The 27,725-nt window shown below is 34.1% G+C and overlaps 1 protein-coding gene across 5 annotated transcripts in view; it reads right to left on the bottom strand.

The window, feature by feature from the left end:
* Nucleotides 1-27,725, bottom strand: part of FGF12 (fibroblast growth factor 12) — a 479,739-nt gene that overhangs the window by 165,723 nt on the left and 286,291 nt on the right. For all 5 annotated transcript variants that reach the window (XM_006906176.3, XM_006906175.3, XM_025042054.1 and 2 more), the window contains one exon: nucleotides 21,913-22,023. In XM_006906176.3, coding sequence (XP_006906238.1) covers nucleotides 21,913-22,023 — 111 coding nt within the window. The remainder of the gene's footprint in view (nucleotides 1-21,912; nucleotides 22,024-27,725) is intronic.

Raw genomic sequence — 27,725 nt, 5'->3', positions numbered from 1 at the left:
ACAGACCTTGCAGCTCGCTGTGGCTATGGACTCCAAACTGGCTAATAATATGTAGAGAGAAGGGTCTTTGTGTGCATGAAGACTCTTTCCATTAAAACGGCTTGTAAGTGTCTTTTCTTGTTCTCAACCCTTTGCCTTACTGCTGTTCAGACACAAGTTGTGGTGGCCGGATCATCCCAGACTGTGAAAACAAGGGCTACTCCACAGAGAGTGGTTGCAGGCAAGCTGGAAGGAGTTGTGTCCCTGAGGACTTTGTGGAGCAGTGGCACCAGTACCACATTCAATTAGCTACGTCTGACATTTATCTGAGAAAATCAATCCTTGTTATTTTAGTCTGTGCAACACAGAACTAACCCTAATCCTAACTAATATAGATTGCTGTATTAGTAATACAAGAAGAGTTAACATGGAAGGTACAAACTAAATGTAAGATCTTATACAGTGCAAATAAATGCAATTACTGGAAAATATCAAGTTCAATGACAATTCTTATGAGAAAAGTTATGGAATCCAAAATTGTGCATAAACTCTTTCTAAGGTAAAGAATTCCCAGGAAAAATGCTAAGAACATTGGTTTCTTTAGCTGAAACAAACAAATAAAAACTATAAATCTCTTCCTATTTGAGGAGAGTGAGAAAACACCTAAAGCTAGGTAGGGACAAAAACCAAAAACTTGTGTGAAAATTTTATATGAATCATAACGTGATAATGGGTTTTAGCTGGTATGCTTGGGAGATTTAACAAGTCCATAAAAAAATCAGTAAACAATTTGGGATTAGACTTTTTAGTGGTAACGGTAAAAGCTAAAAACTATTCTCTTTAGGAGGGTCTGCATTTGCCTCCTAAAATCTCGAGAAGTGAGAAATGACTTACCCATATCGATTATTTATCTTCAAGGTAGCACACGAGCTCTAGTTCACAGGAGCCCTTTACTACTCAGTGACAGTTCCTCCTGAGTCTCATTCTTCCTCTTTATCCTGAAAGCCACTATCCTAACTCGTAGTACCTGGGCCACGCCATTCTTCAAGTCCTTTGCATCCACTCATACTATTTCCTTGCTTACAACCTCTAGTGATTGATTGATTGATTCCTCACTGGCAACAGATGCATCCAGAGTCTTTGCCCCTCAAATCCCTTTACAACCTAACTCACATTTTCGGTCTAGCACCTGTCACTCATTCCATCAATCATAACCAGCTTCATAGAGCTTTTTCCATTTCTTAAGTTCCTCCTTTGACCTTTAACTAGGCTGGATTATTTTTCTTTTGTCCTCTCTTTTAGAAAAGCTTTTTTTTTTCCCACTTTGAAATCTGTTTAACTCTTTTTATCCTTTAAGACCTGTCTCATTTAAGTGCATCATGAATCCTACCCAAACCCTACAGAGATATTTGTTACCTTTCCCATAATTGTTTCTTTCATGGGCATATCTCCGTAATAGCATTTAGAACATGGTATTACAGTTATTTGTTTATGGGTCTCATCCCTAAAATGCAAGACTCCTGAGAGTAGGTCTCTGTTAATTTCTACCCCAGTTATATGTACATATCTTATATTCAACTGATTATAATGATAATGAAAAGACTCATTATCTCCAGGAATTTAGTTTTTCTTATAGGAAAAAAGGAGTTGTTAAAGCTAAAAATAAAATTAAAGACCTTAAATATCTCAGCCTGATATTCAAGCTTATGTATAGCCACAGCATACATTTCTACTGCATGGCACTATTATTGACTTTAATACATTCATTTACTGCTTCTAGTAATTTGATCTCCCTCTTCCTATCTTTTAACTCCATGTTACTTCATTCCCTATGCTTAGAATGTCACTTTCCCCATATCTTCATACTGAAAACCCTGCCATGCTTAAAATGACATAACAAATGCCTAGTGCTTTCTCTCATTTCTCAACTTTCCCAGACCTGGATCTTGACTACATTTACAATTTATAATTTTCTTCCTTAAAAAACGTTAAATCTCCTAACCACAACTAGATTTTAAGCTCTCCGAAACAAGGATCTAAACCACATTTGTATAATATGAAGAGAAGGAGAGAGAGAAGGAGGAAGAGAGAGAGACAAAGAGAAACAGAAACACAGAGAGAGACTGAAAGAGAGAATAAGCATAGTATATATTCTTTTTATATTCAAGATGCCAGTAAACATTTGCTGTATAGAGACAACAATTATAAGCCAAATAGAGTCCAAGCATCTAATCTGACATTTGAGCATTTCTCAATCTTGTCCTTTCCAAAAGAAGTATCTCATTCTAAACCTGTCTGTAAATCTGACACTTATATTTTGAAAAATGAAATAATGGAGTTGGTGTTCTTGGGATCCATAAATTAAACTCAGTCATTAAGCCACATGGGGAAAAAAATGTATGAAAGAAGGTAACGAAGGGAAAAGATAGTTTTTTCAACAAATAGTATTGGGAAAACTAGATATCTACAGTTAAAAGAATGAAATTGAACTCTTATCTTATTTCATAAATAAACAAACAAATAAAACCACTCAAATGGATTAAAGATCTAAACACAAACCCTGAAACTATAAAAGTCCTAGAAGAAAAAAAATAGGAATAAAGCTTCTTGATATTGGTCCTGGCAGTGATTTCTTGGATATGACACGAGAAGCATAGGCAACAAAAGCAAAAATAGACAAGTGGGGTTACAACAAGCTAAACAGCAAAGGAAGCAGTCAACGGAATGAAAAGGCAACCTGCAGAACAGAAGAAAATATCTGCAAACCATATATTTAAAAAGGAGTGAATATCAAAAATATATAAGAAATTCTTATAACTCAATAGCAAAAAGTCAAATAGCCCAATTAAAAAATAGGCAAAAGGAAAAAAAAGTTAAAAAAAATAGGCAAAAGATCTGAATAGACAGTCCTTCAAAGATTTTATACAAATGGCCAATAAATACATAAAAAGTGTTCAACATCATGAATAATCAGAGAAACAAAAATCAAAATCAAAACCAGATATCACCTCCTACCTGTTAGGATGAAAACTATCAGACAAACAAACAAACAAATAATCCCCAGAAAATAACAAGAGTTGATGAGAATGTAGAAAAACTGGAACCATTGTGTATTGTTGACAGAAATATAAAATGGAGCAGTCACTATAGAAAATAGTATAAAGGTTCCTCAAAAAACTAAATATAGAACCACCCCCATCATATGATCTAGAAATCCCACTCCTAGGATATATCCAAAGAGTTGAAATAAGGATATCAAGAATATTTCTATCTATATTCATTGTAGCATTAGTCATAATAGCCAGAATATGGAAATAAATGTCTGTAGATGGGTGAGTAGTTAAAGAAAGTGGTATCTACCTAAAATGGAATAATAATCAGTGTTTAAAATAATGGAAATCCTGTCCTATACAACAATATGGATGTGCCTGGAGAGCACTGGGCTAAGTAAAATAAAACAGTTCTAGAATGACAAATACTGCCTTATTCCACTTAGATGAGGTGTCTGAAATAATAAAACTCATGAAAGCAGAGAATAGAATGGTGGATGCAAGAAGCTAGAGGGAGAAGACAATGGGTAGTTATTGTTCAATGGGTATAAAGTTTCAGTTATGTCAAATAGAAAGTTCCAGACATATGCTGTACAACATGGTACTTACAGTTAACAATACTATATTATACACTTAAAAATTTTGTTAAGAGAGTAGAGCTTATGTTAAGTGCTCTTAACACACACACACACACACACACACACACACACACACACACACACAGCAAAGAGGCACAAAGAAAGGTTTGGAATTGATGGGTATGTTTATTACCTTGATTGTGGTGATGGTTTCATGGGTGTATGCATATGTCTAAACTCATAAAATTATATAGATTAAATATGTACATTTTATCAATTATGCTCCAGTAAAGATGTTTTTTTAAAGGTAATAAAAAGAAATGGTAAAAAACATTAATAGATAAATTTCATTGGTACACCTAATTCTCCACTCCTCCCTGTGTCTATGTGCTTTGCCATATAAATTTGCAATGCTATCGAAGGATATTTTGCCCTACCCCTTGATACTGGGCTTAGCCATGCGACTTGCTTTGGCCAATACGATATTAGCAAATGAAACAGAGTCTTGGAAAGAACTTACATATTCTTGTTTGTGCATTTCCCCTCTGCCACTGCATTTAAAAGAACATGCACTAAACTAACCTGCTATCCCAGGAAGAGTATGTAAGACACCTAGAGCATAACAGAGTGGCCTCAGTTTTCCAGCCAAGGCCATTCTAGATTAACTGATAGATAGCTCACCACTAGATATGTAACCCAGAAAAGATCAGTATTCTGCAAGCAAGTTGAAGGCTAGGGAAATAGTGTTGTAACCAACAGATGTGGTCTTTGCAGAATACATTTTCATCTGTAAATTTGTCTTAAGCTCCCAGTATTCTGTGGGCAAGCTGAAGGCACTGGAAACTTTTACTAGTATCTTCATTGCCTTGCATAGCATCAGCATCTTGGTCATAGAAATCACTACTCAATATTTGCCAAATAAATAAATGAATCAGCAGTGGTTTCTCTTTAAGCTTCCTGTTCTTAGTTTTTCTAGGTCACATTTCCATAAGTAAACATTAAAAAAAAACTGAAGGTAATATTTACCACATATTCAATATGCTCAAATACAAAATCGAAAGAGAAAGAGAAAGTCAGAAACCTTACATGATACAAGGATTGAGAGGGAAGAAGCATAGGATGCACGGGGATGGTGTGTGTATACAGGATAATGCAGGTTTGGGAGGGAATGAAGAAAAAAAAAGTTTGCAGAATCTGTTACATCCAGGTATTAGATATCTTGTAAAATTACATTGGACCAGATAAAAGTATTTTGTAAAGGTGCTATGTTCTTATTCAAATTAATTTCTACCTGTCTCTTATCCACAATTATGCCAGTGACAATAAAGTAACAACAAATCCAAAACACATCAGAAAGCATTTAATGTGACAACCAATAAAGATGCAAAGAAGAAAGGAAAGAGGGAGAGAGGCACAGAAAGAGGGAGGGAGGGAGGAAGAAAAGAAAGGAACGAGAGAGGGAGAAAAGAAAAGCTCATTACAAATTTTCCTTTACGACGGGTAAATCTAATATCTTCCCAAGTGACATTAAAGACAGAGTCCTTATTGCTTGTAATAATCAACAGGTATAAAAGAGTACAGTTGTATTCTGGGTTGAATTTACTGAAAAAGCAATGAAAAAGATGCACTTTAAGACCCACTAAAAACACAGGTAAATTTATAGTGGAAGCTACTGAGGGAGAATGGAGATGTTTGAGGTTACAATCTGTGCGCTCTCCATATAAATTTATCTTGAAAATTCAATATCATTTCCCACATTTCAAAATATTCTCAATAAAGAGACTTCATTAGAGTATGAATGATATAATATCCTATAAAATCTTAACCTAAAATTAAGTTGATACCCCATACTTCTCCCCATTAATCTTAGAGTCGCTTGTAAAAAGGTTTGTGATTGTAATATTTATGATATTTGTAGGCTACTCAACTGGTTTTCCTTTAGTCATGAAATTAATATTTATTTCTGATTTTTATTTATCATTTACTAAGGTCAATTTCTCCCCCTCTCTGTTTTCAATAGGAAAAAATGCTTAAGGAATAGTCAACAAACTAAGGGATAGTCTGAGCTCTAACATTCTGCAATATAAAAGTGGTTATGCAAATTATGGTACAAAAAGATTAAAAATTAAAAAATTGAAAGCTATCACAAAGATTATAAAATCTTGAGAAATAATATAATATTTTAATGAACAATTTGATGGTTGGAAGTCTACATATTTATTCTCCATTACTTTGTATTTATTATCTTTGAACACCTTTTCACATAATAGCAGTTAATACATTCAGGCAAATTAATTGTTCTCTCATCCTAATTCCACAACATTCCATACACAGCATTTATCACAATGCTTTTCCATATTTATGTGTTTGCCCATCTCCCTGAAAATTACAAATTCTTCAAGAGTACGAAATAATATTTTTTTCATTCGGAGTACATTGCACAGTATAAACCTAAATAATGTGGTCATTAAATTTAACTCTCTAAAACTGCATTTCTTACAGAAATTAAGAGAAAGATGTGATTATTCCTACTTCTTTAGCTATTGAGTCAAGAAAAGACAGGGGATGAAGACAACTTTAGTATGGTTCATGAGCCATACTTCTAACATTTACCTGTTCTGTGACCTTGGTGACTTGGAATAATGTAACCTTGCTGACACTTAGTGGCTGTTCTGAATGCTTCATTGATGTTATGAGATCTTTAAAAAAAAAACACTTGTTAAACTATAAAAGTAAAAAACAAATTATCATGATTGGTATTGGTGGTGGTGTTAAACGCTTTCATAACGGGGGTGGGATGGGGGAAACCTGGGTCACTATTATCTCACATTTTAACTTAAGTTTTTTAAAATGTCATGGGAGAAAAAGGAGCAATGCATTTCATCTCATAAAATTAAGATCTAGAAAGCAAAAACAACTATGTATTTAAAATAAAGTGTTAAAAAGAATGTAAATACCCATACACTTTAGGCTACGTTGATTCAGTGCTTTCAATCTGATGCCCTATTTTATAAACAAATTGGTCAAAATAATTCAATTATCTGATTTCTTTTCCACACTGAATTTGCTGATTTATAAACTGATTAATAATTTGGGCTTAGAGACTTAAAATTGTTCTTTTAAGCATTAGTGGATAGCAAACATCGTGGATTTTCAGCATAGGGAAAATGAGCAACATGATGATATGATCCCTGTCTTTAATTAATAAAAGCTAGTAGAAATGTTTGCCTTAGCTCTAGTAGAAAACCTGCCATTGGCTTTTAATCCTGGTATTACCATATAACCTTTCCTGAGTTACTTCAGAGATGTTAAAAAAACTTGCATATTAACAAGTCAATTTAATGTGATTCTTTTTCTCTTAAGATGAAAAATGAACATATCACTATCGATAATGAAAGCAAATGCCTGTCATCACTCATCCTCTGAAGCCAATTTGTCTTACACGGACCTGTCTCACTGTCCATTTGAAGAACTCAGTGAATAGCACAGGTGTCGGTTTGTAAGATCAACGGGCAAAAACATCCTTTAAGAAATCTCTACATGCTTTGAAGCTTTTAGATTTTTATTGTCCACCAATCTTCCATCAAACATTACTTTTTGTTGCCAATATGGACACTGTGGCTTATTAGGTTTATTCAATAATTCATCACATATATTTCAGGTATTGTGCTAGGTACTTGTAATATAGAGCTGTAAAAGACAGACATGGTGTCTGTCATTATGGTGGTAAAAGTCTAAATTAGGAAAAAGAAAAAAACTCCATAAATGTATTCTGCATCCATGCTTACAGATAAGAGTACCAAAGCCCAAAGATGTGGTTTTCCCAGGGTCACTAAGTCCACCAAGTAGCCAGGATATGAACCTACATTCTGATAGCTGTAAGGCTATAAAATATTATTGCTTTTAAGAAATAATAGAGAAATTCTAATAAAAAGAATGTGAAAAAAATAGAACTATAATAAATACACTTGGAAGTCGTGAAAGGAATTTTTCAGCCAAGCAGAAATGTGCCACCCAGAAAGTGCAAAATCTTTCATTTTCTTAGTTAAAATTAAAACACAGACAACACAAGCAAACTTGCTTGTGATGGTTTAGATATGCTCAACCAAAGCTTTGCACTTCATTATCATTAAGTACCAAAACAAGAAAGCCAAATTTATGCATACAATACAATACTGATGAGCAATTATATTTAAATGGTTAAAGTCAGTGAAAAAGTTGCAAAAGAAACATTCATGATTCAATTCAAGTTATGTTGATGTTGACACTCAAATGTTTTATTTACTGTTCATGATTTAAAAAATATATAGCAGCCTTATTCCAAAAATATTAAGTAAATCTATGAAAATAAATGTGGTAAGATTTTTTCAGAAGTGGAGGATGAAAATAATTTGGAAAATATGATGCTTTTGTTATTATTATTCTCTACCTTAAAATCTCTCCTTCAGCCTACTTCTACTATAATCTCTGTACAAAATTTTTCCGAAGCACCAAATCTCACCTATAACTCAATTGCAATTGCTTAATTGGTTTCTTATGTCCTAAAATATAAAGTTTAAATTCCCCTATGTGTCAGTCAACATACTCTAAAATATGGTCCTGTGACGCTTCCATATAATCTCTTTGCTACATCCAAACTAATCGGCTCATTTTTCCCAACGTGGCAGGTGCTTTCTCCACAAGGTGATTTGTGCCTCCTTATCTGAAATGCATTCTCCTAATTTTAGCTTACATATTTTGTTAAAGATTCCATTTACAATCCATTTTTTCTGAGCACATGGCTTTTAAGGATCTTTCTCATCTCTGAAATCTGGTAATTTTTCTCATCGCTCGGCAGTACCAGTGCTACCTTGCATTATCTTGTATGAGATTTGTTTTGCATAAACATTCAACCTTCTCTACTGCTCTGGAAGCAGCTAGAATGCACAAACTGTATCAGAGTCACTTTTGTAATCTAGTAACTAGAACACCCTCTAGTAGGTCTTCAATGTGTTGGTGTTAATGAAGACGAAATATGCATGTGGCAAGCATATGTGAAACTCCAATCATTTTGTTGTAGCTGCTTGAAACCAGGTCTTAAGAAGACATTGGAGGCTAGGTCACAATGAATATTGTGAGAATTTAGTGATGCCTGCTAGGAACACAGGAGGAGCACTTGGGCCATTTCTTTGTCATCTCCAGCTTGAGGGGCCTATTTTATAATAAAATATCACAAGACATTCCACAAAAGAATAGCAATGATTTGCACTGTACTTTAAAATGAATATCTTATTGTGTAACTCTGTCTCAAAGTCTTTTGCTGCTTAAAACAACCTTCTGGGGAGGTATTTATTTATTTACTTACTTATTTGTTTATGTATGTATGTATGTATGTACGCATTTTAATTCTGATGTCCTGCCATACCCATACCACTTAAATAAAAATCTTCAGGACTGAACCTAGGCATCAATATTTTTTTAAACTCCTCAGATGATTCCAAGAAGCATCATTGTTAGAAAGAAATTTCATATCTAATAGTTCTGGAATAGTTCTAACAAGTTCCCAGGTGATACTGGTCCTTACCAAACCTTACCAGTCAGTGGGCCAAAGCTTAGTGAGAGTAGCATAGGCATTGCCTGCAAATTATTGGAAAGGCAGAATCTGAGGCTCCCTCTAAGAACCACTAAATTAAAATTTGCAGTTTAACAAGATCCTCTAATGATAATTATGCACTTAAGATTTGAGAAACACTGTTCCATGTCGGTGGTTCTCAAAGTATGGTCTTGTGAACTTGTTAGACATGCAAACTCTCCAATCCTAAAGCAAACCTACTGAATCAGAAACTCTGGGGTTAAGGCCCCCAAATCAGTAGTTTAACAAGCCCTCTGGGTGATCCTGATGCACGCTAAAATACAGGAAGCGATGTTCTAAAATAAATCACTGTTTTCACATTTGGCTGCACTTTGGAACCGTCTGGGTTATATTTTTAAAAAATAATGATGTCTGGATTGTATCCTCAGAGATGCTGATTTTATTTATCTGAAGTAAGACCTAACATTAGGTTTTCAAACTTACTCCAGTGATTCTAATGTACAAAAGTCTTGGAGCCATTCATTGTTCTAGAGAACTTGGATATAGGTGTGAGGCGCACTATCTTCCTTTACATCTTGGTAGGACTTTCACTGCTCAGATTATCAGCAGAATCGAAGGACTGAGAACAGACCATGTGTAACAGTAGTCATTCCAGTCCCCTCAGAGGGAAATTCCAAGTGCAGTGGGGTTTAATCCTGTCTAAATCAGACTTCCATCAAATTCCGCCCCCCTTCGCCCCCCAAGATAAGAAGGCTGGGTCTAGGGCGTAAAAGAATGGTGAAACTGCAGATGAGTTTCCAAAAAGGCTTGTTACATAATTCTTCAAAGCTCCGTCGAAGTTCTACATTTCCCCTGAAATTACTCTTTATCATACTTCAGCCAGCATAGATTTCTCCCCTTTAGACTTTCCAAAGCATTTCCTTCCATGAGGGTAAATTTGATATATACTTTAAATCTTTACACATAATTCTCGATTTGTGGATGAGAAACCATGACTTCAAGGTGCTAAGCAAATCACCCAAGTTTATACAGCTGGTTAAGTGCAGAAATACATATTAATATCCATAACTGTCTCTAAAACCATATGGGCTATTCACACATCATACTGATTCCCCCAAATATCAGGGCTGATCTCTGGTACACATTAAACTAACCGTAAAAATTATGTCTTCTGCTAATACCTAAGTAAGAGAAAGCAAAAAAAAAAGCATTCTTTAAGATTTTTTTTTTAAAAATTCAATTATAATACTATGGGTTAGGCTTAGTATGCTATATTGGCATATTTTGACATGTGCATTGCTCTACATTCTGTCTCAGTATCAAGGAAAGCAGATGCTCTAAATGCAACCCTACTACATCTTGGCTAAAGCCCTGCTCAGAAGAACTCTATCTAGGCTACGAAACAACAGATGAAAACATATATTGATACACATATATCATGTATATTTTTGTCTGTTTACGTATGTAGACAAACAAAAAATATGGAGACAGACTACACACACACACATACACACACACACACACAAACACTTCTACACATCTCAAACTTCCCAAGTCAAATATATCAAACATGAAACCACATTATTTAAGATCTTTAAAATTACTGTGTAATGGTTTACTATTTCCAAAAAGGTTTTAATTTAGAGCTTAAATGCAGCAAACATATTAATGAAAAATCCTCTCAACTTCAATGCTTATCTTGTCTAAAGTAAACCGCCATAATAGTGTATAAGTAAATCACAGTCTCTTCCTAATAATTTTTTAAAGTGCTGTGAGAAGAATGCAGTGGTATGATTTAGGGGATGTTTATTATAAACTAGTAAATATTAACCAGGAAAGAGAAATTGAGGATTCAATGTAGAGTGGGTAAAGGCATTAGCTCTGGAATGAATAAACTCACTGAGCTCAAATCCTGAGTCTACCATTTAGTATCTGTGTGATCATGGGCTAATTATTTAAACTTCCTATGGCTCAGTTTACTCATCTTCAAAAGAGGAATAATTATAGTACCTGTGTTATAGAATTGTTATGATACTTAAACGAGTAAAATTTATAAAGTTTTCATACCTGTACAAGTCCTTTAGAATATACTCAGTAAACATTAGCTATTATTATCTTATATACCCCAAACTTATAGGTTAAGAAATCATGCTTGGCACATAGATGATCATTTTATTTTAAAAATCTCTCACTGAAAATATATAGTTTTTTCCTTTATACACCATGGTAGTATGTCCTGGTAAACACCAGTCCACACAAGAATAAACTTACGATCTATCCCTTATTTAGTTAGTAGCTACAGACTGAATGCCTATTTGAACCAGCCACATATAACAAATCTCACTGCCATTAATGACTACTTACATTAAGGATAAGAATGTAGGCAAATATGTATAACCTTTCAAGCAATGACTTGAGGAAAGAGCACAAGACATGGATATAATAGAAGTGAATTTTCTTTACCTCGAGCAAATCAACTCATATGTCAGAGCCCAAGAATCGGGTAACTTCAGGGGAATTTTAATAATCTCTATCTCATCACAACTTTAATACTCTTTTCCACTACTACAAGAACCCCACTGCCCTACATTTTTTTCTTACTCTTAAAGCACCTGAGTGTATTTTCCTTGTCCTGCAACATAAGCTTAAATTTAGCTGCTGGTCTTAGGTGAATAATAAAAGCAATGGCTCCCTCTTTTATGGGAAAATGTACCATTTATGTACTTTCAGAAAATAATATCTCTGTAATTATCATCACCATGAATATATATTCATATGACATGGTAATGATATATTTAATAGTGTTCAAGAGCATATTCTTTTATTATTATAGCTATAGAGTTCAGTTTTCGAAACTAAGCATACTCAATTTTCTTCCTATTTTCATAATGGAAAATGACTTCCTTATCTATTCCTTGGATTCTTTTAAATTGTCTGTCATTCTCAAAACAAAATGCAAACGTGATCCAGTTTGCATTATTCCTTCAATGGGGTGTTGTTTGACAAATTTATATTCATTTTTGATGGGGTTTTTCTGCAAATTCAGTTTCATTCATTTATTCAACAAATATTGAGTACCTAATATGTAACAGGCACTATTCTAGGTGCTTGAGATAGAATAGTGCAAAATGCAGACAAAGCCCACTGCCCCTGTGGAGCTTATATTCCAATTCCAATTTAGCCTTTTAATTTAAATGGAAGTCTGATTATACTATTTCTGCTATGAATTAACTTATCCATATTGATTCCTAAGGCCTTATTACATGATGCCAACTCAGAGATGCATCAGGCATAGTCAAGGCCCTCAAGGAACTTATAAAATAAAGGAAGTAAATAAGTCACATACAAAACAAATACATTCAAATGAAACTGAATAAATATCTTAAGAAAGGTATAGAGTGTGAAAAGAGAAAAGCAAGAATTCCAAATCAAGAAAATGTTTTTAAAGACAAAAGGAAATTTGTCTTGTTTTTAGAGGATGTTATAATTAGTGGAAGAAATAACATAAACCAAGTATGGAATGAAGAAAATATATGCATATATAGGGAGCATTTTAGTGGAAGAAGTACATAATAAAATAAATAACTATGTTAGTAGTAAGTGTTCTGGAGGAAAATATGGAATCAAGCTGCCAAGGGAGAGAGGTGCTGACCACAGGGATTGAAATTTATACAGATTAACTAAAAAAGGCCTACATGAGAAAAGGCCTCACTTTTAAATAAGAGTATAAAAATGATGAGGGAGTGGGCTATTTAGATATTTGGAGAAGTAACATTCTAGAAAGATGGGATAGCTGATACCAATACCTTGAGGAAATAGTGTGGTTAGCGTGGTAGAGGAACAATATAAAGGCTAGTCAAAAGAGGAGAAAACAGTCAGGATAGGTAATAGGTGGCATTATATAAAATCTTATTGGTAAAGGATGAAGTCAGTCTTTTACCCTTAACGATGTGTGATGAAAGAGAATGAGCAGAGAGGTGAATTTGCCTGACCTATGTTTTAACTTGGTGGCTCTGGCTGCTGTGTGGATAATACACTGAAGGGAGAAAGCCTTAAGTAATGAGATCAGTTAGGAAGCTAGTGTAGTAGTCCGAAAGTGAGAGTAGCCTGAACTAGGCAGTCACAATAGGGCTATTGAGAAGTGGTCAAACTCTGTAAACAGTTTAAAAGTAGAGTGAATTTACTGTTTTCAAATTCATTGCAAAAACCATTGTACTATCTGCTCTTACAATTTCCCCCATTTTTACAATGCATTTAAAAGAGAAAGTTTCAAGTTTTTCAAAGGTTAAAAACAAAAACCATTGCCAATTTTTAGGCTTTCAAAGTTTCAGATCTGTCAAGAATATTAGAGATGATCTTTTTAAAACACCTAATTTAAGAGACTAGAACACCAAGGAAGAGAAAGCTTACGTGACTTAAACAATTACATAGCTAATTAAGAATAAGACCTGGATTGGAAACCAGGTCATCTGATTCACGCTTCAAGCTACTTCGCCTTACAAGTGGTGATATTTAAGTGGTTTATACTTGTCCTTGGATGTTTTATTCAGTTATTTTGATTTCACAAACACTGACAGCCACAAGTATCCCAAGCTCAAAAGTCTTAGGTCCTATACAGATAAGAGAAAAAAGCAAGGGAAAGTAGGTGTATCCATTGCTTGAATACACTCATTTTTTTCCCCAGAAGTGTGCCAGCTAAATGAAATATGTCTGTGTAGCCGTCCAGTTTGTGATCTTGGAAAATGTCCATCATTATGCTAGGCAAAAGGGCAAATAAGGACACTACACACTAATGGGATAAACACAAATACAGATAAAGATCTGCAGTATAATGTGACTTGTGCAGCTGTAAATGTACCCACAAGTTCAAACACCCTAGAATGAAGTGAGTAATTAATGTGGAATTTTGTGTGGGGGTGGCAGGTGAGGAGACAGCTGGAAAAGTCCTCACATAGATGAAGGAAATAAGAGTTAAGAAAGGTTCTGAAGGGTAAGAGTGACTTACCAGGTGAATAAGATTGGTGAAGTCATTATAAGCAATAGGATTTAAAAAGTAAAAGCTCCAAGCCATAAAACAATATGGTTAGGCTTACTTATATAATCACATATGTTTATGGTTGATCAGACACCTGTCTAGAACTGAGTTCTGACTCCCTCCAAAAGATAATCAAAATGGAACATATTCCACACATGCTTGAGATACTAAAAAGTCTGAATTTTAGTATGCTTTTTCAGTACGCCTGCAGATTTTTGCTTTCCCTATTATGTTAGAAATCAGGTACCCATAGTGCTAAGTATAACAGTCCCAAGACAGAGATTGCTTTCATTAGCAAATGTGAACATTCCAAATCCTTGGTATAGAGAAGAGTTACCAGTCATATGCCTCCTGCAGTGTATTAAGACTTGTCAAAACAGATTGCTGAGCCCTAGCCCAGAGATTCCATGATTCAGCAAATCTATGATAAGGCTCAAGAATGTGTATTTCTAACAAGTTCCCAAATGATGTTGATGTTAGTGATCCAAGGACTGCATACTTTATGAACCACTAACTTAGAGTACTCTTCAATACACCCAGCTCAAGGATCTTTAAAGTCTTTCATGTAACAACATCTGCCACCAATATGAATTCTATTTCTGTTAAAATGGCCACTGTCTATGAGCTCCTTGCAAACAAGGACTCTGACCCCTCCTGATGAGACTAACAACGACAACAACAATGACGACAAATAACATTAAACTGTGTTTTATGCATTATTTTAAGCACTGTTCATGAATCAACCCATTTATTCTAACCAACAACCCTATGATCTAAGTACTGATTATTCTTCCTTAGTAAATAAGGAAATTAACATGTGAAGAGATTAAATAACTAACTCAAAGGTGCACAATCTCAAGTCAAATAGCCTGGATTTAAATTCTAGCTCTATCATTTATGTGTGTGAGTCTCTGGATCTTTATATTCACTTCAAGAATATAACATAGAGATCTGTAAACTGAAGATTTCCTGCCAATAACATACCTTTCAGAATAAATGCTATTTATGGAAATAGACTCTGTCAATCAGTTTTGCTGAGCATATATTCACTTCTATATGAGATTTAAAGGAAAAGTTATCCTAGAGAATCTCTGTTCCTCTCATTTTTTACAATCAGAGATTGTGTAAATCTGAGAAAGTTTATGTGACTTGCCCAAGGTCAAAGCACTGGTCACCTCACAGAGCCAAAACTAGACTAAAGATAATCTCAGTCCCTAGCTCTTTCTAGGAAATACTTAGTTAAGTAGCTCCCAGAAAATTCTGAACCACTAAATACACTGCCTATACATATGCCCTTAATTAGTCATAGAGCAACTAGGAAGAAGGGTAATTTCAAATGGCACAGGTGTTGCTTTACTGACCAGAGGGACCTATGAGGGCAGAAGTCTTAAGATCAAAAAGAAATATAAGGCCAATAAGAAGGTAAGAGGCCAAGGTTAAAAATAAGTTTGAGGAATTATTCCCTTTTGATTTTTTGTGAATGGATAATCTATTCAAGGAAATAATTGATTCTTGGTCAGGCTCTCTACAAATATTATATGGAGGAACAATCTTTAAAATTAAAACACAGTTAACAGAAATGCATTTCTAAGAAATATTCATTACTTCTAGCTATCAAGATCAAAAGGCAAGATATTTCTTTTATTAAGAAAAATCTAATGAAGTAATTGTATTCATAAGCTAAAGCTGAATAGTAATTTTGCTCTTGAAAAGATATGCCACTATAAGAGTAACAACATTACATATACCAAATGTTACTGAAGATTATGTAAATGACCTTGCTTAAAGAAAAACATCAGGATAACAAATGCATTTCTTTTTCTTTTCATCCAACTTGTAGGTGTGATTTCACACCTACAATTTGATGACATATTCTTCAAATATAGATGACACTAGAAGAAAATAATATCCCTATAATTAGATATGCTATAGCTCTTCCTCTCCTATGAGTACTATAATGTGCATGCTTAAATAGGTGAAAGAGATGAACTTCTTGTCCAGAAAGGCCCCTTGTTAGAGGAAGAAAACATCTTTATAATTCTTTGCAGCACCCCTTAGTTCTTTGATAATTTTCCACAATTAACCATTTGGATCATGTTTCTGTTCATAGTTTAGCAATACAAAGCTTCTGTTGGCTTTGGCCGAATTTATATATACTTATGACTAGTGGTATCAAAACATCATATGTTTGGTATTGTTCAGAAGTTTTAAATATCTAATTGGATTCTGAAACTCAGATACAGACCATTTTGAAGTGTTTCTTTATACTGAATTTATGGAGAATTTCATATACGCATAAAATCTGAAGAAACCATGTTTGAATTTGTGATCGGTAGTTAGGAATCCAAAGTATTAGAGGTCTAGAATCAAAAGATTTCAATATGTAAATTCCAGATTAGTTAAATATTAAGTATAAAGATGAAACAATAATTTACTAAAACAAAACATGGGAATTTTTAAAAAAAATCTTGGAATGAGTAAAGCCTTTCTAAATAGGAAAGAAAAGCTGAGGGCATAAAAGCATATTTAAAATAAAAATAAAATAAAATAAAGCATGGCAAACAAACTCAGAGACAACAAAAGGAGTAAAATTATTTGCACTCATATAACATAAACAGACATTTTATACAAAAACAAGAGTAGATGGCTTTTAAAATATACATAGAAGCATTCATCCTCACTCGTAATACAAAAAGTTAAAGTTTATGTTTTTAAGCAACAAAGGACCAAGTTTGGTAACACATTTGGTTGACTAGAAGATAAAGAAACAGATACCCTCAGTGTAAATTTGTAGGATAAAAGCAAATAGATTTATAAAATTATAAAAAAAATACATCCTTGGCCCAGCTATTTCACTTCCAAGTATACATTCTATAAATGTACTTGCACACATGCAAAATGACTTATGTACAAATCTTTATAGCATTATCTGCATTAGGAAAACATTAGAAAAAACTGAAATGTCATTTAATAGGAAATTAGATTAAATTTTATCCCCTTTAAATATGACTAATATGAAAAAATCTTATTGATGTAACATTTTAAATTTAAAAAAGTATTAAACAAGATATATATTATATAGATGATATATAGCTAGACATAGATATAGATATAGATGATATAGATATAGATAAAGATAGAGATAAATAGTATTGCATATGTTGATATACATATAGGCTACATCTGGAAGAATACAAAGAAATGTGACCAGGTGGCAGAGAGGAAAGGGATAGAAAATTGCTTTTGTCTATGTCACTGTCCTCTCGCTATAGAAACACAACCTCAGTTGGACAAAGTTGGGTTTAATAATTCGAAGCAAGGAAGAAAAACACAAAACATGACAGAATAGGGATGTCTTAATAAGAAGTTGTAAGAAAGGACTTAAAGGACTTGGTCAGTGTTATGTGATTTTTAGGGAGATACCAAGAAATGTAGATTTACTCCTACTGGATGCTCTAAGGAACTGGTATAACTCTATGATTAGGAATCTTAATAATTCTTATCCACAAAGCAAGAAGAATAGAGCGAGTTTAAGATGTGTTTGGTGAAGAAGCAGCAGCCATGCATACAAGCCAGATAGAGAAATACTTGATCATTTTGTAGTTTGGACAATGTACTTGTTCTTGTTCTGTCTATGTTCAGACATGATTGCAGAGTGGTCTTGTTTTTGTCTTGATCCATAATATTCACAGCAGCCCTGTCTGATTTGGTGTTCTATGAAACTGCTTCTATTCAGCAGAAGCACACCTAAGCCTCTTGGGAGTGCCTCCCCAGCTACTGGCTCTCAGGGACTGTTTTGTTCTTTCTCAACTGTATATCCTTTTGTGCCTTTACAATTTTATACCATATACTTATCTTATCTATTCAAAATAATTTTTAAAATAATCTGAGAACTGAAGGAGACCTTAAAAGTCACTGAGTTCTGAGACTATCCCAACTCACACTGCCTTCTCCTCCTATAGCAAAAGGGTTTTCTTGAAAAACACTCCTATAGCTTCTGCTTGAATATCCCCAGTATTACTCTTATACTAATTTATCAGGCAGTTCATTCCACATCTAATGGCTTTAATATTTTTTTTTGTTCAGAAGAAAGAGAATAATGCTTTTCGTTATAGTATCTTAATTGTTTCAACCCAGCACGTTTGACCACTTCAAATGCATCTTCTCCTAGTGGAGCAGAATAATTACCTTTCTAATTTTATGTAAAATATTCCTATTAATACTCTCCAAACTGCAATTGTTGCTTTTTTTCTGTGTGCCAGTGTTCCAACACAGTTTTGTATCTTTTGTTATCATTACATTTGCAGAGATTCTTATCTGTTACTGCTGACAAACCCATTTGCTTTTGTACTCAATTACATGTAATTAGTCTTTTCTTCATGAACAAAAGAACAGGTGTCTTTATCTATTCTCTGCAAGATACTATGGTAAGGTTGGTTGGACCTAATAATGCCTAGTGAACCAAACAACACAATTCTGACAGATGCTCATAGTAACAAGATTTTTTTAAAACAATTAAATGCTTTTACTCCTGCCCACACAAAAGAAAGAAAAGGCATTTTTACATCTTAGAAGTTTATAATTTTCTATTAAAAATGAGTAGAACTTAAATCCTTCTCTAATGCTTTAAAACCCCACACAGAAAATATATTAATTAAAAATATTTGTTTACACCTGCAAATTTTTCAATAAAAATATTGGGAGGGGGGATCAGAAGAAAGTACATTAATCAAAACACTGGTGAAATCTGAATAAAGTCTATATAGCTCAGTTAATAGTATAGTACCAGTATTAATTTCCTGGTTTAGATCTTTGGACTTTTGTTACATAAAATGGTATCATTAGGGGAAGCTGGGTGTAGAGTGCAGAGGAATGCCCTGTAATACTGTGTAATTTTTCTAAAGTCTAAAATTATTTCAAAATAAAAAGTTAAAAAAATATTTGGGTGGATAGAATATTTAACCAATGATCTAGAGAAACTTGTGCACATATGCACAAGGAGACATTCATTCATTTGTTCCTTTTTTGTTGAGTACTTACTATCTATTAGAACGCATTCTAGGTTCTAAAGATACATCAAAGATCAAAACAAAATCTCTTCATTCATAGAACTTAAATTCTCTTGGGAGGAAAATCAAAAATAAACAAATAAACAGCAATAATATATATGTCAGGTGGTCATAGAAGATATAAATAGGAAAAAAAATGGGGTATCAGAATAAGGAAGGCTGAGGTGGGATGTGTAATTTTACAAAGGATGCTCTATCAGAAATATCTTGGAAGTACTGTTTGTAACTGCCTTAAAATGGAAATGATAATTATCTACCAAAAAGAGAATGAATAAATATATTTGGGTATTTTCATGCAATAGGATACTGTATAAAAATGAAAATGAATAATGTAAAGGAACTATATAACCATATATGCATCTCACAATCATAACACTGAGAAAAGGACAAAAAAATGTATATATAGTAATGCTCTCACTTATAAAACATTTAAAAACATGCAAAAGGATATTATGAATGATTTAAGTATACATATGTGAAAAAATGTATTTTTAAACTGCATGGAAATAAAAATGACACATTCAGGACAGTTATTATGTCTGGTACTGAAGAAATGCAGGACTCTATCAGAGCACACAGAAAGTATAAATGTACTGATATCTTTGACTGAATTTTAAGCCAGGGGTTAAATATCCAGATGGATTTATCATTATTCTGCACATCTAAACTACTTTTAATAGCAAAATATCAAAAATTATGTACAGTAGCATATTTTAATAAAAAAATAAGATATTTTAAACTTGTAAATTCAAAGTTTCTAAAAGTATTTGACAAAATGCATCACCCTTGATGTGTGTGTGTCATGCATAATGACACTATGCATTTAAATATGTGTTTTGTTATACATATATAAGTATATACATATAATGTATGGATGATATGTGGGTCATTGATCCGGCATCAGCAGAGAAAGCACTTTCAATTATTTTTCTAGAAACAGTAAAGGAAGGATTTGCGTTAGCTGACCACACACTTTCATCGCTACTGTTCTACCACTGCCCATGATAAATGTCATGTATCTGTCTGGGTTATACTTGCATCCTGTGGAGTTGATTACAGCTATTTGGCTTACTTGGGAATTGACTAGCTACATCAATTCATACTTTTTCAATCTTTTTCCTTTAAAGTGAGGTGGGTGGCGCTAATAGAGAATATTAATATTATCTCCAGCCACCTCATTTTATAGAAAAATAAACTGAGAACAAAGGATATCTCATAGATAGTAAGGGTGACACAGCTAAGCAATCTCCCTGATTCTTTCCATTCTACACTTGTTTGTAGCTTTACTAAATCCACATTCATATACAGATGCACTAGATGGAAATCCTGCATGGAGAGAAAACATCCTTATTCTTCTGTACTCAGAAAATGTAAATCATTTAAAGAATGCATTCCCACTAAAACAAATCAACAATGCAAACCACAATAAGCTAATCAACTACTTTGCAAGAAACTAGAATGACATTCTTTATAATGTTATCTTTTCTTTATTGTAATTCATATTTTGTAATGAGTAATATTAAGGAACAAAGAATAATTTAGAGGGGTTGGGCTAGAGCATTTTTATACTTAAGGGATTATAGATCTTTCTTCAAATCTTCATTTTCAATTGAAAAGATATTTCACCATAAACTATCAGGCTTCTTAGCCTGTCTTATGCAATCTACCATTTGATATACTGTCAATCTGATCACAAAATCATATCCATCAGAAGACAACTCAATTGGACATATATTTAATGAGGATTTACTATGCGCTTGACACTAAAGATATGGCAATGAATTCAGACATATTTTGGAAAAATATGGCACTGCATAATTTTGGAATAACAAATTTTCCTCAGTTTCTGTACATCATTAATCAGAAAATGAAAGATATGTTGAGAGTAATAATTCTTAGTACAGAGGTTGATATTTAAAATTTTTCTGAAATGTAAATATACTGTCATACCTTGATGATTTTCTTGGGTTATTAGCTTATAAATTCTATAGTTAAAAAGTACTTCCAGGAATATTATAAATAATATCTTAATATTTGACATTTTATATTAAAAATTATAAATAAAATTTTAGGTCTACTAATCTTTATTATCCTGTTATTATTATATATACACCACAAAGCAACATCATACTATTTTAAAATATTTCTCCTTTTAAATCAACAATTTCTTCCTCAATCAAAATAAAATAACATGTAGTATACATATGCATGTATTCAATGTTAACTTTCAGAAGTAATTTTAGTTTGCCAGAAATGATGTCTTGAGAATTATTTTAATGTTTTACTATTTAGTTCTAGGATGAAAACCCCTATCTTGTGCTAGGAGGTCTGCCTTGTTCCTACAAATACTTGTTTATCATCCTGACTACAAACACTGGAATGGAAGGATATTCTTGTCCTGTGACTTTCTGGAACTTCTTCAAGCTTCCTATCTTCTCATCTAGCATATAACCTTTCTCCCTTACTGTCACTTTGCTATAGGGAATCAAAACAGGAAAAACAAAGGAAAAGACACCAGCTACCTTGTAGTTAAGTAGTTCATAAGGCAGCCTAGCCATGTTTTAAGCCTACAATGCACTAGGCCATATATCTGACCGTAACTGGATTTCAAGGAGCTAATGTTCCTTACTGTAGTCACTGTTTTCGTCCTTGGTCCCGTCAATGGTACCATCTGGGTGCATCTGCAGGAAATATCCCTGCTGGCTGAATAACCTTGTCACAATTCCTTTCAGCTGGGGTTCTGCAAAACAAAATGAAATAATTATCCAAATCTTGTTTATAAAAATGCACACTTGCAAATCATCAGAAACATTCTCCAAGTAAACACGAAAATACCAATGGCTTAAATATTAAAATGAGTATTTGTAAAGGGGGAATTTCAGTAACCTATCTTCACATTTTTTTTTTCTTTCTAGAGGCAGAACCACAATACTGTGAGTAATAAACCAAATGTAAACATAAATAAAAGCTAATTATGATTAGAAAAATACAAAGGCATACTAAAAAGTAAATTATTTCTCTCTCTCATGCATCTAGTGTCTCACTGCAAGTTTATGGTTCCATTCCAGAATCACTGTTTAGAACAAACTGCCATTGTAATTCTTAAGCTTCCAGCAGTCATAATCAGTTCCTGGAAGACTTCTATTTCTGATAAATGTCGGCTACCCATCAGAAACTCCTGGGTTTTAAATTCTGGTCAAGTTTGGTCAGAAAGAATGGCTTAGATGAGAACCACAGGAAGAAGCAAAACCTATGTCCATGAGATGTCACTAAAAGTGTGTGGAAACATTTCACCTCCAGGAAATACCTCGCCAGAGAGCCCTAGTAATACAAACTCATTTTTTCCAGTATAAAAATAAATCAATTCATATCTATTTCTCTAATTATTCAATCTCGAAGTAGTCCTCAGCTTTTAAAAACTCCCTACCCACTAATACCATCACACTGAACTTTGTATATTACATTCAGATTTTTATATATCAGCTAACACAAATATTTAAAGCTTTCTCATTGTGGTGCTGGATGCTAGCAACAATTCATTTTCTACAACATCACAATTTTATCTCTACTTCAGTGTTAAGCAAAATTTAGACCATTCTAGCCCTAAACATTTCATAAGAATGAGGATAAAGAGGAAAATTCTTCTCATAATGAAAATTGAGGCAAAGATGAAAATCATGTGATTGTCGAAGTAGCAACATGTCACCCTCAAAATGACACAACTTCTGAATTTTAACGGACAATTTTATTCCTTCACTCATTTTTGTCATCTTGACTACAAACCAATATTCACTCTGAATCTCTTTCTTTGTTAGGCAATATGCTAGGTACTTATTTATATTTAGGTCTAAATAAGAATTTTAGTTAAGGATTCAATGCATTTAACTCTTTGGGAATAGACCTGCTCCCTATAACATATGTCTATGGTTAACCTTTTGCACATATGACTTGATCGCACATTTTCAGTAATATGAGGCAATGACTCTATAACCATGTCTTCCTCCAAGCAATCTTAAAAAGAAGAAAAGATGCCAAGAAAATTGGGAAATGAGGAACAAGGATTATGAAAAAAGAACTGAACTAAAAATTAGGCAATCTGATTAACTATATGTTATTTTTATGTGTTGAATTTGTGGGCCTTACTTTTCATATCAATAATATCTACAAGTTAACTATGTGAACTTCAGGTCCCTGAGAGTGCATGAGGAAAGCTTCTGGGGCACTGGCAATGAATTTCCATTGACTCTTGAGTACATCAGATCCTCTGCCCTGAGTGGTAGCAGACATCAAGGAATGGATTCCTCTTCAGTGCATTGCCTCCATGGGCCCACCCAACCTGACATACTAGGGATATGTTGGACAAGCACATAGCTAGCTAACCTCACTACAATAAGATATCTTGTATCCTTATTACCATTTATCAAACCTTATCAACTTTTTCAGGCTCAGTTCAAGATCACATTAAAAATGAGGATCACTTTTATAATCAGGGGTAATAACATGTGTGCTTCTGCCATGAGGCTAACTGATTGACTGGCAGGTCCTGTTGAATAACATATGTGCTTCTGCCATGAGGCTAACTGATTGACAAGCAGGTTCTCTGAGGCATACTCAGGTCTTGATATTTGGTCAGAAGACATAGCTTTGAACCACAATTCCTGTGTGGTCCTGGGCAAGTCATTTAACATCTGAGGCTCAGTTTTCATATCTGTATAATGGGAAAAAAATTTCTATGCTAACTATAATCACTGAGACTTTCAAATGAATAAATATATGTGATAGTATGAATTGAAAAAAACCATTAGAATATAATTCCTAATTAAGGTCTAACTTTTCAACCATGAAAATGGAGGAAACTGTCTTAAGTGAGGTAAAATCATTCTGTGAATAGACTCTATGTCTCCTGATTTGTTTTAATAGGACATTAATCGAGCTTACAAAGTCACTAAATTAAATAGCAGGTTAAAAGTAGAAGACAGAAAAAGATAGAAGAAAAGGGACAACTCTCTTATAATTCATATTTTCTTTCTAATCAGCTTGATAAGGTCACTTTAAGAAGTCCTGTTTTGGCTGGTAATGAGATGCATGGCAGCTGAGTCATTAATGCCTGCAAATGATTGTTTGTTTTTTCATGCTCCTCTTTTGTAGCTTTAATTAAACACTTCTTTTGCTATGGTGAAGCTATCCCACACTCCTCCTCATTGGGGCCCTGGGAATTCAGGTTGGTAACTCCTGTTCAAGATAATGAGCATCAGGCTTTCAAACTATCCCCTACTGCCCAAGAGCAGTGCCAGAACCAGCTCCGAGTCTGAGTTTTAATTATGTGACGATCTATGAAAGTGAATGTCTTGCACTATAGATGCTTCAAAGGAAACCTGACCATCTATTGAACAAATGTCCTGAACCTACGATGTGTCAGAGAAAGCAGTATCGCCTGCCTAACAAACCTGTACCCTTGTTACCATTTATTAAATCCTACCAACCTTTCCAGGCTCGGCTCAAGATCACCTTTTCTATGAAAGCTTGGTGATCATGATTGAGGATCACTTTTATAATTGGGGGAGGGGGCATGTTTTGTTGTATTTTTTTAAAAAGAGGGATAAAAAACGAGACTACTTTTTGGCACATCTATATCCTGGGTACATTTAGCAAACACACTTTTTATATGTCAGACAATGTATAGGGGTCTAACAGGTTAACAAAACCTGGCTGTCCTCAGGGACCACCCAGTGTAATGCATGAAACATATTTATATATAATACTAGTGTGGGGTAGCTGTTAAATGATGGACAGAAGTAGAATGACATGATGGCACCAAGGAGCAAGAGACTAATTCTGTGTCAAGGTTGGGTGAAAGCACCTCATCTGTCACCTGAAGAGTGAGAAATTTCATAAGTAAAAACAAAACAAAACGAAAAAATGGGGAAGGGCATTGCAGACATAAAAACAATAAATGGAGGCAAAAATCAGCATAGTAGACTATGGGAATGATACAGAGACTAGGACAGGCATAATATATCACAGAGGTTCTCAAATGCTGGCCTGCAGATAAGTGCCTGTTCTCAACAAATATTCATAGGTCAACAGTAAAACAAGAAAAATAGGGTCAATGAAATAAGTTTTTCATTAAGCTAATTTTAGTTCAATTTATATGATTCTCCTTGATTCTAAGATAACGTTTTTCCACTATTTTTTTCTTTTATTATGAATTGATGGCTATACTATTAGATGGGGAGGGGGGTGATTTATTACCTTTCATATTCTGAAGAAGTGTAGCAAATACTACTAGCTTTTCTCCCAAATTCATTTCCTCCTTTTTCTAGGCACCCAGCTAGACCATATGTCCTAGCCTCCCTTGCAGTTAGGTTTGGCAGATAAATGACTGTCATATGGAATGTAAGTGAAAGTTATGTGTGCCATTTTCAGGCCAAGGCTTTTAAAAGCAAACATTCTCCTCCACATTCTCTTTTCCTTAGCACTGGCTGGATTAAGATGACAGAGCCCTAGGGAATGTCAACAAAGAATCCTGGGCCCTCGAAAAACTGATGGAGAAAAGACAACAGCCATTATAAATACCTTTCTCTGACAGTTAGGTGAAGAAATAAACTTCCATTGGTTGTAGGTAGTGATTTTCTTCCTAAGAATACAATGTGAAAAGGGGGCGGGGGTGGAATTTTACAGTGGAGAAACCTGACAAATAAAATACTTCCCCAGTCAGGTGATCCAGGGTAACATCAACAGTCATAAATCGTGTTGATAATGTGTACCTTTCACATGATGCGATGAGAAAGGCACTTTACTTCTGTAATCTTCCTCCTTAAAACTCATAACCCTAGTTTAACATCAAATTCCTACTGAATGGTATTCTACAAAATAGCTGACTAGTACCCCTCAAAACTGTCAAGGTTATCTAAAATAAGAAAAGTCTGAGAACCGGTCACAGCCAAAGGAGACTAAGGAGACATGACAATGAAATATAATGTGGATATATTCTGGATGGAACCCTGGAACTGAACAAAAAATTGAGTAAAACCTGAGGTGATCTGAATGAAGTATGGACTTAACTTAATCATAATATATTGATACAAATTCATTACTTTACATAAATATACCAAACCAATGTAAGATGGTAATATGGAAAATGAAAACGGTGTAGGGTATAGAGGAATTCTGTGTACTATCCTAACTTTTCTGTAAATATAAAACCATCTGAAAATTAAAAAATTTATTAAAAATAATAATTACAGTCAAAAAAGCAAGTAAAAAATGTTATCCTTAAAGAGGATAGATGAGAAAGAAGGTAAAGAATAAGAACTCATGTTTAGCACTGCTGCCCTTTTTCAACATAATGGTTGAATTCAAAGCCACTTTAAAAAGCTGAGACCTGATGCAGCTATCCAGACATTCCTACTGGCTTAAAGTGTAGTGCTTTGTGGCAGCTACCTGGGTACACAATGTAAACCCAGAACATAGTTAGAATCATGGGAGCCTGATCATGCATCTCAGGGTGAATACTAGACTGTAGAACTTTAAAACTGGAAAGGATCTTGGAATCCAACATCTTCCTTCATCAAAATACTTCCTTCCTTCTTTGATATCAAAGATTTTTAAAAAGTAAAATTAAATAAACGCTAAGGCCCAAAGTGAGTGTCAAGACACAGCCAGTATCTCATGCAAGCTGGGGGTTGGGGGACAAGAAGGAAGAGAAGAGAGGACAAGGAGGGAGAGGAGCACCTTGTCCTGTATGAGTTACTGGAGTGTGGGGGTGATAAAGAAAAGGGATTATAGAAAACTGTGCAAGAAATATATATATATATAATATCGCACCCAAATATAGAGAAAATGCCCCCATGTAAACTCAAATTTAAAATGAAAAATATATCAGTGATCCAAACTTTGTGATGGAAGCCATATCGAAAGAATCGAAGTAATTATAATAATGGTCATATTTTGAACCCGATTACTTTGTACTGGGCACTCCCCTGATTTTACCACAGTTTTATTTAGTAAACAATTACATGTGCAAGATACTTTTTTCATTTTTCAAATGAGATTATTGAGACTCAGAGAAGCTTTATCACTTGCCCAAGATTACAGAACTAGTAAATGAAGAGGCAAGTCTAGCTTAAGAGTCTACAGTCCTAGTGACCCTCCATCACTGTTCAGTCGCTTTAAGAAGGGCACTGTCAAAACTGAACATTTCCAGAGGAAAGAGAGCCAAGTAAAGAGGGTACAAAGGATGTCATATAAAAAATGGCTGAATGAACAGTGGATGTATAGCCCAAAGAAGGGAGGACTCAGGGGGCATGAGAGATGTCCTTACTTTCTTGAGAGCAGGCAGAAGTAAGAAGAAGTCAATTTGTTCTGAATGGCTCCATAGGGATAGAAGTAGGGCCAATATGTGAAAATTATAAGGAGGTAGGTAGAGAAGAACTTCCTGTA

This window comes from Pteropus alecto, unplaced genomic scaffold, assembly GCF_000325575.1.
Source record: "Pteropus alecto unplaced genomic scaffold, ASM32557v1 scaffold311, whole genome shotgun sequence".
Taxonomy (NCBI): Eukaryota; Metazoa; Chordata; class Mammalia; order Chiroptera; family Pteropodidae; genus Pteropus; species Pteropus alecto.
Note: the sequence above shows the minus strand (reverse complement) of the source record. Positions and strands in the feature narration are given on the sequence as shown.